At 40.2% G+C, this 14,061-nt stretch overlaps 1 protein-coding gene across 1 annotated transcript; it reads right to left on the reverse strand.

Annotated features, from left to right (window-relative positions):
* Window positions 1-6,051: 6,051 nt before the first annotated feature.
* Window positions 6,052-11,536, reverse strand: LOC141845766 (protein NRT1/ PTR FAMILY 2.13-like). The gene is made up of 4 exons (XM_074733766.1): window positions 11,292-11,536; window positions 10,982-11,199; window positions 8,171-8,754; window positions 6,052-7,176 (listed from the first exon to the last, which is right to left on the reverse strand). Exons 1-4 carry the CDS (start codon window positions 11,455-11,457, stop codon window positions 6,321-6,323), a joined length of 1,824 nt encoding a protein of 607 aa, XP_074589867.1. The 5' UTR covers window positions 11,458-11,536; the 3' UTR covers window positions 6,052-6,320.
* Between the last annotated feature and the right edge of the window lie 2,525 nt (window positions 11,537-14,061).

The raw sequence follows: 14,061 nt of genomic DNA on the forward strand, positions 1-14,061 counted from the left end.
CCCACGCAGAAAGATACCAAAAACAAACAGCAAAGATTAGGCTTGGGACCAAATCCATCGGAGAGATGAGTAAACATTAAAGATAACGGAGCAGCTGCATTGCAGGTACATCTCCACCTCCACGGCTCCAACGCAACTCAACCTTCGATCAGAGTAGAGAAACTAACCGACGCCATCAATGGCGCTCCAGGATCCGTCTCACCACCTTGTGTGTGTTACCGTACACCACGGCTTCCGGACCAGTGTTTCAGTACACCTAATCGTACCGAAGAAATTCCCCTGAATGTTTGCCCATGTCTTTTTGAGCCGCGGAACGAGTGGGTCCCGCGGGTAAACGCCGCTCTCTCTCCCTTTCTCGAAAAAATAATTAGACAAAAATCAAATATACGTCCTAAATTTTATAAATCTTTTCTGTGATTTTATTTTAAAAATACCTTTTAATTGAGAGTTACTGTAGAAACTATTATATAGTTTCTATGTAGAATAACTTTCACCATGTATAAAAATTATTGAATTGCTGTTAATATATAAAAATTTATTTAATAATTATTATAAAATATTTAGAGTGAGTTTATAATTTAGAATTTATAACATGTAAAAATTAATCAATAGTTATTTTACGTTGTAAAAGTTACTCGACGTTAAATTTTAATTCTTAAATTCACTCTAAACGCGTTATAGTAGTTACTCGATAGCTTCTACATATTATAAAAGTCACTCGATATCTTCAACAATAACATTGAACCTTAATTTTTAAAATTACTTTAAATATTTTATAGTAATTATTAAGTAGTTTTTATACGTAATAGAAATTACTCAGTAGCTTTTTGGATTTGACTTATTTTGAAAAAAGAAACACTCAGATGATATAATATTTATCTTAATTTGGATGCTCTTTTAAATTTTTATCCAAAATAATTTATGATAAAATAATTTAGACAGAAATCAAAATTATTATCACATAAAAAAATTTATATTAAAAAAAATCAAAATAGCATTTTTATTTTTATTTAATTTCAAAAGTACCAAAATTACTTTAATTTATTATAATAATTAAGGATAAAATTACTATAATATATAATAATTTAATTAAAATTATTTGCAATACTTTTGCCGAAGCTAGTATATGGAATAATTTTAATAAATTACTAAAATAATGTATTTTTAGATATAGAATTAATTAAAATTTTACAATATAAAAATCATTATTTTAAAAATATTATTAACATTTAATGATGTTTATTTTTTTAATTGGATTTTGAATTTGCATCTAATGAAATCTCTTTACTAAAAATAGCTCCAAATAAGCTGTTATCATGTCACTTCATACGTGCAAATCCGCTAATACTTGGAGCCACGTATTTATTATACAAATAACTGAGAAAATCTTTGATACTATATAATATTTTAGGAATTGCCAAATCTAAAATATAATATCACAATAATTTTCATTGAGAAAAATTCAAAGTTTCATACGTGAAAAAAAAAGATTATACATATCCAATTGATTAAAGAATTATAATAAATAATTTGAGAAAATACATGAGGAACACATATGATAATTTCTTTCAAATGTAACGGAGAATTTAATACCTGACTCAAACGGAAAAAAGTATGAAGGAATTTTTTTAGATCTGATTAAATAATCGAGTAATTAAGTATAAAGATTTTTACTATACGGTATGGAAGACAGATCCAATAAAATTATTTGTATCCGACTTGAATACTCGATTAAATAATACACCCACTAATTTTTTTTTTCATTTCATTAGTGATCAATTAAAGAAAAAATAAATATGATCTTTTCCTTCTCCTCCTCGTAATTATATTCTCTCCTCGTAACCTATAGATGCTTAATTTATTTTTGTTGAATTATATTTTTTTAGATATGATATTAATTCTAATATATTTTTGTTAAATGATGGTAGTGAGATAAAATAAAAAAAATTATTAGTATAGAAGATATCTAATTTTTTGATGGGTATAAAGAGATATCCATCCTCTTATGGATATGAAAATGAGAATAAAAGTTAAATACCTGAGGAGGGAGATGAGTATGAAAATAATAAATGATAATGGAGAGGGAGAAAATGGACTCCAATCCAAATTCCATTCATTATTATCTGTAGAACAATATGAAAGTAAGGTTATATATTAAAATCATCAATCTAGGGAGAGCCACCTATATAATAAGGACACCACAGAAAATAATGTCTCTTGCCATTGCAAAGGGGCATTCCAATATTTATGACTTCAAACATTATTCATTTAATATGATAAAAATATATAGTTGGTATATGGTTCATAGTGTCAATTAATACGTCAACTACTCGAGGCATGGATGCCACTATGAAAGGAATTGAAATGGACAAGCAATGAAAATAACTTGAGAAATATAAAGGATTTTTTTTAAAAAAAAATAGAAATTGTACATGTATTGCATTTTATATGTTCTGTTTTAATAAAGGACAATATAATTAGAAATATAATTGTCATTTTTATTTTAATATTTAGATGAATTTGAGAAATGGACTAGCTCATTTTAGCTCAGTCTATTATTATTCTAAAACTTAAATAGAAATTAATAAAATAAGTCAATTAAGTTAGATTTAATAAAATAAATTAATTAGTTGAAAGGGTTTTTTTTTTAATATTAGGTAGATGCACACTAAGTCTTTTACTAGTGAATCATGTCAGTCTATTATCTTTTTTTTTTTGAATTAAGAAATTTAAAAATTGTTTGTAATAGGAGTTTAAAAATTAAAATATAATGTTATTAAGTGTTATCAATTATTTTTAAAAAATAAAATGAAATTGTGTTAATTGATAAAGCTCATTAGAAAAGAGATTATTATCGGGAAAAGTGTTTAGTGTTTTCTAGACAATAAACCTACTATTTCTGTTTATTAAATAGATCCAAAATCCTCCGTTGCTCCAACAATTTCAATGCCTGGGCACATGGAACAACCTTTTTATTTTGTTTTTGATGGTGTTCTTCATCCGCTCGGATCCAACTCTCCATGGATTCACTCTCGGTGTCTTGCGAATCAAAGATGATCAACTGGGGGTTGACGTTATCAGCACTTAGGATTGAGTATTCGGTTAAAATCAAATTGAACTAAACTGAACTGAATTAATCGAAATCGAATTGAACCGAATTTTTTTGAACTAACCGAACCAATTGAATTTTCAAATAAAAATCAAACAAATCGAACTAATAAAATATCGATTAATTCAATTTTCGACCGAATTAACCAAAATAATTAAATTTTTTAATATTATGAAAAATTTATCAATTAGTTAGGGATTTATAAGTATACGTACTTAGAAATTTATAAAATATTTTTTTATTTTGATTAATTTGATTTATTTGATTTAACTGAATAAGAAATTTTAAAATTGAAACCAAACTGAATTAACCGAATTAATCAATTTTTTAGAAAATAATAATCAAAATTTCAAAATAACCGAACTAAATTTTTAAATTTGGTCGGTTCGATCGGTTTATTCAATTTAACCGAATCTTTGCTTACCCCTATCGGCACCCCTCTGACGGTTAAGTCAACGATGGATTGAGGTGTGAAGCTCACGTGCATGCACGCGCGAGAAAGCAAAAGAGCTCAAAGAAGACGAAGAGGATTAGCCTTCATGCAAGAGAAGAAAATCATAAATTCATTTACCTTCGCGGGCTCTTATATAGTCGCAAAAGTGGAAGGTCCATGTAAACCGCCACACAAGCAAATTCCGTGGTGTTAGGGGCAACAATCGTTGATCTGTACTCCTGGCACTATCGAGCGGTTATGTAGGTGTCACTCTCTAAGTAAGTAGTTTCGCTAGGGTCGGTCTCGCATCAATTGATGTCAAAGGTTGAGGTCAGAGAGAGCTTGCTCGTCCAAAATTTCCTGTTGTCTAGGAATCATTATGGTCATGCGGGTAGAGGAGGTCGGAGCTTGGTGGAGCCCTATTGTCATGGAGAGTGTTGGCCAACATACAAGACCAAGATAGAGTCACAACCTGATCGAGTTTACTAGGGTTGCATCAGTTTTGTTTTGTTTTTTCATAAATGAAACAATTTGAAAAGATTAAATTGCATGAAATGAATCTCTAGTTTGGTGATTGATCTGACCAATATCATGGGATGGACTGACTCCTCGATGTATTTACAGTCGAGTTCTTTTGGTAGGTACGATGTGCATCAGATCGGCTCCTCTTGGGTTGGCTTATATCGGGTCAGCTTATCTTGAGTCAGCATTTGTCAAGTCTAGCAACACAAGGATTGTGAGGCACCTAGTGAGAAATTGTCCGACTCCAATGAAGATTTTTAATAGTGATCAATTGATAAAGGAAATTGAAAAATGTTAAAAAGGAGGTCGAGGTGGACCTTTGTGAGACCCCTAAACCCTTAAATCAAATTCTAAAGGAGAGTTTGAGAGAGGAAATAGCAAAGAAGTGAAACAATATCTTCCCATGTCCCTCTTGATGTTGTCATCATTACTTATATAGAGAATAAAGGGTGGTCAGACTTCTTAAAAGATGTTCCTCCTTCATATTCACCAAAGGACACACCCTTTTACATCTAATGCCATTATAACCATTGTATCGCATCCGAATTTGAAAGTAGCTTGACTCGAACGTGACTTGGACTAATTCGAATCGAGCTCATCAACCGTTGGATGTGGCAATCAAAAAGGCAAACTACCACTCTGAGCCTTAGATCCCACATCCGAATCGATAGAATTTCAAAGTTGTCTCGAGCCGAACATTCGACATAGCCTTAACACATATCAACTTTGGACTAACCAGCATTTATGATTAGAATTGACATGTTGAACTCAGAAATGATACGTCATCTCATGTATCACCCACATTAATAACGTATGAATCTTGTGTTACCAAGGCATTGGGGGGTAAGGCAGCAGAAACTTAATGCCACGTTATCCCTTAGTACGGGTTGGCAGCTAGATCGCAATTGTCTCAGTCTAATCAGCTGGACAAACTTAGGCCTCTTTCAATTAGACTTGGGGGAGGCTTATAATACAATGGATAAGAGACCTGTACATGACAGAGTCAAGTCAATAATCAAGCCTACGTGGAGGTTCAAGTCAAAGCATAAATGCAAATCAAAACAATCACCTGACTCCTTCAGCTTGACGCCACTCAACTCCATTAGCTGGGCTCACTCGACTCTAGAGATCTTGGACTCCTTGATTCCACCAGCTCGGCTTACCTGACTCCAAAGGAGTCAAGCCACTCAACTCCATCATGTTGGCTCACTCGATTTCAGAAGGCTCACTTCTTGATTCCATCAGCTCGACTTACCCAACTCCAGAGGACATAGACTCCTTGATTCCACTAGCTCGACTTACCCGACTCCAAAGGACTAAGGTCATTCAACATCGACTACCCAACTATCTGACTCCCTCGATTCCAAAAAACTCAGACTCTTTGATTCTTCAACACTGGCTATCTCACTCCTTCGACTCGACCACCTGACTCCCTCAACACCAACCACCTGACTCCTTAGTTCGATCATTTCTGAAATGGACAACGACAGTGAATATTTCAAAATGTGTGGCATCGTGGGTATGGCGAGGCAGTTATGTTATTGTCAAAGTTGGTCTCCCAAATGTCTTCCATCAAACACATTGCCGTCCAATGAATGGAGTGGTCATCAACGGCTGTCAGATCTGATTTCCTCATTGGCTCTAACGTGGAGATGTTTTTCGGATAACTATATAAACCCTAGAAAAGGTACATGCCGGTGGATCAGCCCAATCTTCTTCTTCCATTATTCTACTACTTTTTAATTTTCATAGCCTCTGTATTAACTTGAGCATCAGAGTAATCATGCCAAATCCAATCTCGGTGCCCATCTTGACCCTTGCTTCGAGTGTTGCAGATCTTTGACGTCTTCATCATCAACAACACCACCTTCTTCTCCGTCTCAACATTCATTCATGTTGATTCATCAGACCACGATCTCAGACAGGAACATTGATCATGTCCGTGTCATCTCCGCCACATCAGTGAAGAATGATAAGCAATAGTCAATTGATACATTTAAATAGATAAAAGCAATAATATACTCATTTGTTTCCTTGGTAACCATATACTGTATTTTATACAACACAGAACACTCTTCTCTCTTTTTTTGGGGGTTCTTTTCTTACCCTTGTTGCCTTGGGTGGAGTCACACACAAATACACACGAATTGGGTTACTTTTTCTTCAGTTTGAACGACTTACAAGCTTCAATCTGTCTATAAATATAGCAAACAATTACACCTCTTCCTCCTCGAGGACTCAAGTAGGCTTCTCAATTCAGACAGTGCTGCTGCCTTCGGCGGCGCCATGGCCATCCTTGTCGCTTGCGGCCGCCTCCGGAGTTCCCTTGTAGCGATAGTAATGCGCGCACACCAAGAAGTATAGGAAATTGATGGCGCCCAAGACGCCGATGGTGTAGTAGTAGTAATCCACTCGCCCCTGGTTGAGGTTGTTGTCCAGCCAACTGGTTCTCTTCTGGACGACGGCGATGAGCACCGCGCTGAGGTAGTTGGCGCCGGCGAGGGTGCAGTAGAAGAGGGAGCCGGCGAGGGCCTGCATGTGCTCCGGGAACTGCCGGTTGTAGAACTCGATCTGTCCCACCGCGTTGAACGCCTCAGCCACGCCCACGAGGCACAGCTGCGGAGCCAGCAACATGGCCGACAGCGGCGAGGAGACGCCGCCGTGGGCCAGCGCGGAGTCTCTCCTTTTCTTCTCCACGAGCCCGGCCACCGCCATCGATGCGACGCCGATGACCATCCCTGTTCCCTGGCGCTGGAGGAGGGTGATGCCGCTGTCGATGCCGGTGATCCGGCGGGCGACGGGGACGAGGAGGCGGTCGTATACGGGGATGAAGAGGGCAAGGGCGACGAGGGCGATGATGGGGACGGAGCCCGGAGGTACCTGAAAGCTGTGGCCGAGGTGGCGGTCCATTGTGAGGGACTGGAGCACCGCGAAGGTCCATTGCTGCGTCAGGGCGAGGAAGCAGATGATGCCGGAGGCCCAAATGGGGACGATGCGGATCAGGCATTTCACCTCTTCGATCTGCTGCACGCTGCAGAGGCGCCACGGGTTGGCGGCGCCGCCGTCCTCCTTCACTTCGCCCTCGCATATGATCGCAGCTCTGTTCAAGAACCTGAAAACAGAACACGTATAATTTCGTTTTTACCCCATACTTTATTTTTCTTTTCATTTTGACCCTCCGTCATTTAAAATATAGTTTGGCTTTTATAATCTATAGATTTGATATATTGCGTGACGATTTTTTACGCGCCTGTGAGCAACACAGAATTCACCGTCCATGTACGATTGCGCGCCAGATCTGACTGTCCAAATATGAGAATACACAGTGTTTTGCTGCCGCCGCCCTCGCCGCGCCGTCCGACCACCGCCGACCGTCGGCCTCGAGCGCGATCGACGCGCCGCTCGCTAGCGTGTCGGCCGACGTCGGATTCCGGCCGGATTGTGGCCGGAATCCGATGCAATTTGGCCGGAAATGTGGTCGGCAGTAGTGCACGCCGATTTCCGAATAAATCACGATCGATTCCAGCCAAATCACGATCAGAGACCGGCCGAGGAAGGACTAGCATGCGCCAGATTCTGACCAAATCGCGATCGGAGATCGGCCGAGGGAGGACCCGCGTGCGATGTCGGTCCTTCCTCGACCGATCTCCGATCGTGATTTGGTCGGAATCCGATCGTGATTTGGCCGGAATCGACGCGCGCCACTGCCGATCGCGTTCCGATCAAATTCGTGATTCCGATCACAATCCGGATCGGAATCCGACACCGACCGAAGCGTCGGCGAGTGGCGCGTCGATCATGCCCAGGCCGGCGGCCGACAGTGGTCGGACGACACGGCGAGGGCGACGACAAGACAGTGGATCGACTGTATCGCTCACGAAGTCGTGCAGCACAGGTCGCGCAGTATATCATTTCTCTTATAATCTATAAACTATACATAAAATACCCCTATTATTTAATAAAATTTTTAAAAAAATCTTCTAGAAAATTTTCTAATATCATCAACATTTTAGAAAAAAATCAATTATAGAATAGTGTTAAATAAAATAATGTAATTTAATTAAAAATATTATATATATAAAGCATTTTTATATTAACAATCGTACCTGAACTGAAGTGTGAGTGGAAGATTCATCGCCCTGGCACTCTTCCTCCCCGTGTTGTGGAACAAGAGCTTCTCCTGCGCCGCCGCATCGTCCGGCGCCGGGAGCGCAAGGTTCCGCTTCCGGACGGCGGCCACGAAGACCTGCGCGATGCCGGAGAAGACGCTGCCCTCCGGGGCCACGTAGACGTAGTACCTGATGCCGGCGAAGAATAAGGCGATGGACAGCAGCATCAGCCCGGTGGGGATGCCAAAGCCGATGGGCCAGCTGATGCTGTCTTGCACGTACACAACCGCCGTCATCGCTACCACCACCGCGGCGGTGGAGGTGCAATAGTACCAGTTGAAGAAGCTATTCAGGCCGCGCCGCCCCTGCTCGGTGTCGCGGCTGAATTGGTCGACGCCGAAGGGAAGGCTGCAGGGACGGACTCCGCCGGAGCCAACGATGAGTAAGGCAAGGGAGAGGAAGAGGACAGCTAGCTGGAGGTGGGAGGGGCCTATGCATCCCCCTACTTGCTCGGCCGCCGTGGAGCAGCTTGGCGGCCGGAGTTGAGGAATTACTGCAGTGAGCGTCAGGATCACCATGCCCTGAACCAATAAGACAATAAGCAAAAACTAATAGTAAAAAGCCAATTCATTACACTGACGATCACAATTATAGATCCTCCATAGAGGACCTTGAGGTTTGGCTATATATAGCAACAACATCAAGATCTTCACATGGAAGAGTCATCATTTTGAGAGTTCTATCTATTTTCCAAACACAAAACCTCAAAAAATTTAAGGAAAGAAATATAACTAGTTAATAGGGCAGTAATAAGTCACGGTTATCTTAGAGGGTGTTAATTTAGAGAAGTACTAGCTAGCTAAATCTGATAGGATGTGTATGCCAATTTGATCGAAATCAGAGTTCTATTAACTTCAAGGACATGATAGACTAGTTGGCCATGGGAACACCAAACTGATTCATGTTTCATGTTTTCTCAAGACCATGCAAAGAATCACTGAGTAGCAGTGTTGTGGCCTGCTGTCCTACAAGTTCCCATTGTTTCCTTGAGATAGCTAGTCCTTTTTATCTCTAGTGCCTGAATTATTTGTTAGTTTCTACATGTTCAGATACTCATTTATCATCTAAAGAGGATATCTCTAGTTAGTCCTTATGGCATCTAGAGGATAAGTTGATGGATCATTTTATTAGATAGTTCACCATATTCTTTGTTAAACACTCATCTATGCCTTCTATATGCATGATGGCCTGCCCAAGATAAACAAACACTACTTGAGACTTTAGGGTTCATATGAGCTTTTGGTAGATCCTTTGGGATAACACATTACTTATTTTGCCTTCACTGAGGGTCAATCAACACTGTGTGGGCTCTTGTCATCTTTGTCACCAATAATTGACCAAAATCTATAGAGGAAGAGGACGAGAATGAAAAGTAACAAGGCTAAGTTTAGTTTTAAATAACTCTTTCCTTCCTTTCTTCTTTTCCCTTTCTTAGTATTTTCTTCCCTCTTGTCACTCGAGATGACTAAGGTTGGCATGGCATGAACAAGCATATTTTTTCCACCATTTGAAAGAAGACGAAGAATCATCTCTTAAAGGATGTATCAACCAAAACTACAAAGAAAATAACTTAATGGAAATTCCTTAGCTTGCTACCCAATCAAAAGGTTAATAATTAAAAAGTCCTTCCAAAAGCACTTATTGTAAGGGAATGCTCCTAATTCTCCATTGAAGCATCCTCCAATGCCTAAATTCTAAATTCCAAAAACTAATACTCGAACTCTTATAGATCTTTCAGTATACTTTTCTCCAAAATGAATTAACTTGTGCCTTAAAGCTCATTAAACCAAGAGAATTTTGATCATGTAGTAGAAAGACAACACTGTTTACTCAATTTAAAATTTGACCAGCCTCTTCCAAAGGAATGGAAAATCTCAAATTCAGAAAACAAGATAGATGAACATGCCATGTGGGAGGAGGGGTAGCAAAATTATGCACCCCCATGCACCATTATATATATCAGTACAAACAGATAAAGTCCCTAGTTCCTAAAGTTAAAATAGTACAGGGGTCATGTGATGCATGCTATTGCCTTGTTTTAGTTCACGAGGAGTTCATGCCCTCCAGCGTAAGTTTCTCTCACACAGAGAGACAGCTAGGCAGAGTGAGTTCCCAAATCTAAATTCAAAGTCAAGTGTTGCATGTCCAGTAGTCATGGCTCATTCAATTTTCCTTATGTTCTGAAAAAAAGAGAGAAGAAAAACTACAAGGATGTTCTCATTAATGTTCCCATCTACAAGTGTAATAGGGCAGGCCCTCCATTTAAGTTTTGGAACTGTTGTCATTAATGCCAAGCTACTCTTCTTTCCCTTTTGCAGACGCAGACACTGGGGCAAAACAGGTAGATGATCATGTGGGAAAACGCTGTTGTTAAAGATTTGACCTGAAACAGAGGTGGCTTTTTACGTCTAATTGTGTTATCTCGAGACTGTAATCATGGACAGCGTGAGCATCAAAAGTCATGTGATGAATCCCCACCTCCATCCCTCCCTCCCAATTATTGATCGTTTACATGGGGAAATATGGAGTGCTGTCATTTCATGAATGTGTTTTGCAAGCCAACAGTGAAAGGAAGATGATAACGAGGAATAAAAATGAATTGAATTTCTTTGATTTAGCTGCAGCATGATTAGATCTGTTTCAATCGTAGAATTGTTAAAATTGGGGGTAATTAGAGGAGGAAATGGAGCTTTCAATTCTCAAGCGAAGAAGAAGGAGGAAGAAGGAGAGGTGGAGGATGAAGCGTACCAGGAAGGTGGCGATGGAGGAGTATGCGAGTGTGCGGAAGCGGCCGCAGTAGGCGTCGGAGACGAAGGCGCCGACGAGCGGAGCGAAGTTGGTGGTGCCGGAGAAGATGTTGACGATGTTGGCCGCCGCCACCTGCTGGACGTGGAAGCGCCTCACCAGGTACACCGTCAAGTTGGCCGTCAGCCCGTACGACGCCACCCTCTCGAAGCTCTCGTTTCCTGCGCAAGCAAAATCAGCTCCGGAGGTCGCTGCCGAGCTATCGAGCCCCATAGAAAGCATTTTTATGGAAATCGATCGAAGAAACAGATACCGATAATGTAAGGCATGCACTTCCACCCCTGCGGCTCCCTCTTCTCCAGCTTGGGCTTGTCCCCGCCGCCGCCGCCGCCGGCGTCGCCGGAGTGCACATTGCCCTGGTGAAGCAGAGAGTCGCAAGTGAAGCAGTCGGAGAACTTGCTCAAGGACGATCTCTCCATCGGATCCCGGCCTCTTTGCTGCCGCTGTCAATTGTCTGGCGATCAGCGGTCAGGCCTTTTGGTTTATGTAGGACGAAGCTGCTACTGCAGAGGAGTGATGGCGATTTGTACGCTACGCTGTAATCATTTATAGAACGTTTAGAATTACTTTTTAAAGTTTTCTCCAGTTAAAAACTCTGCAGATAATTACGTTATTAGCCCCGCAGCCCCTGACTTAACCGATACTTAGTGGAGCATAATTAAGACAGAGTTAATATCTTATTTTTCTTTATCCGATCTACAATAAAATTGATTACCCCAAATCTGAATGTGTTTCAAAAGTTAAAGATATCTCCAGGGCATAGCTGAGTTGATTACGACGCAGTAGATTTGCAGAAGAGGACAAGGATTTGAATCCTGGCTAAGCCAGGCAATACCCTCTTGCGTCGTGATCAATTGCAATTTCTCACAGATGGTCGTGGACTGACCGTGTAGGACCGCTGAGGTGATGGATTCCACCTTATAGAAGAAAAAGAATAATAATAATTTTTTAAAAAAAATATTATAATTCAAGAACATCCTTTAAAAGATATTGTAACTTGTAAACATCTTTGTTCGAGAACATTCTGAAAAGACATTGTGACTTGGGAACATCCTTACTCGGGGGCATCTCCAGAAACTGTTGTAGCTTAGAAGTAAATATCTTTTCGAGAACATCCTTGGAAAGATGTTACAATCAATCCTCTCGAGTATCTTCCCGTTCGAAAAAATACCTACTCGGGTACCTCTTCAAGAAGATCAATCGAGTCTATTACTATATCTCTTCATGGTCAGCTGACTATGTAGGAGCATTTCTACTGAAAACACCCTTGGCACATCGTTCAAGACATAAGAACATCCCCAACTTAATCGATACTTAAATACGTTCGAGCGGATTCATGCTAGACCATTAGAGATGTGATCAGCATAATCAAGGCAGAGTTAAGATGTTATGATTTGAGAACATCTCGTTCAGGACTGTTCCCAAAAAAAAATATTGTGGCTTGGGAACATTTTCATTCGGGAACATCTCCATTCGGGAATATCTTAGAAAGACGTTGTGGCTTGGGAACATCCTCACTCAGAAACATCCCTAGAAAATATTGCAGTTTAGGAACATCGTCTTGAGAACATCCTTGAAAAAATGTTGTGGTCAATCCTCTTGCGTGAAGAAGTTTCGATCGACCCACTCTGGTATCTTCCTGTTTGAGAAAATACTTTCTTAGGTACCTCCTCAAGTATCTCTTCGTGGCCAGTTGACTATGTAGGAGCATTCCCATCTAGGAACATCTCAGTACGTCGTTCAAGATATAAGAACATCCCCATTCAAGAATACCTCTTTTGAACTCGATCTTTCCGCTTATTAAATCTAATCATTCTCTTTAATGATTCTTTAATCAGAAATTTGATAAAAATGATGGTGTCTTAAGTTTGGGCATTGTAGAAGGGGGATAATGTCAACGGATTGAGCACACATAATGTTATGTATGGTGAAGAAAGGTCAATCTCGGACCCTCAATTGGACATGTAATGTGTGTCCGACCCTGTCTCTAATAGAGGGTGATGACGCCCCTATCTCTATCCAGGCTTGCAACTATCAATTAACACATGGGTTAGTGCACGAAGATATTTATCTTAACGGTATATAAGAGGTAATGTGCACACCTAGAGAAGGTAATCACAATTCACTATGAATAGCGCCAAGTCAAGACAATAGTTGGTCCGGTCACGGGCAGAGCCACGTTCATGTCTACCCGGGTTATAGCACAAAGGCTCAACGACGTTGGAAAGGAGATAAACTCTGATTTCCTATGGGAGAAAAGAAAAAAGAGGAAGTTTAGCCCGGGTGGCAGCATCAAGATCGACATTCATGGCCCACAGCTTGGGATTAGCCCGGGTAAATTGTCCAAGCTCGCTCTACCATTGGGTCTGATCAACTACTATTCTTCTTCTTCTTCTTTTTACTAAAGTCCTCCCAAAATTTAACTCCATGTTGATTTGACTATCGGAGGGATCATATCAACTAATTAAGTTGACAAGTATTGACTTGCAATCAAAAGATATACCCACTCGGGCGCAAAAACCCAAAACCAAAGGCAGTGGTGCAACTGAGACAAGAGCGAGATGGGCAATTCAGACCCTCAGGGTATAATTGAGTTGGTTAAGACTTATTGCAGTGTGTAAGGGTCGAATCTCATCAAAACTGAAGCAATGTCCTTCTTTGTAGTGGTCAATTATAATTTTTCGATTTACCAACTCATAGATGATCGTGAGACTGACACCGCTCGAATAGCAAATTCTACCTTTTGCTATAGAGATAAATGATGATTATTTTTAATATATACTAATATTATATTTATTGTTACTGATCATTGTTTTAGACGGGCACATCGATCTGCTGTATCATCATCATGATCATCATCGGTCACCCTCTTGCACCGGGCACACCGCACGCGAGGGGCGGGGCAGCCCCAAGCTTTTGGTTGCTGCTGCCCTCGTGCTCAGTCGTGGGCAAGCAATTGCTTTTGCTAATCATTCCATTCACCACTAATTCTATATCTAATATATCTAATATGAATTTCTTTT

This window comes from Curcuma longa, chromosome 15, assembly GCF_044706935.1.
Source record: "Curcuma longa cultivar G26 ecotype Majalengka, Jawa Barat chromosome 15, ITB_CL_G26_1.1, whole genome shotgun sequence".
NCBI classification, from domain to species: domain Eukaryota; kingdom Viridiplantae; phylum Streptophyta; class Magnoliopsida; order Zingiberales; family Zingiberaceae; genus Curcuma; species Curcuma longa.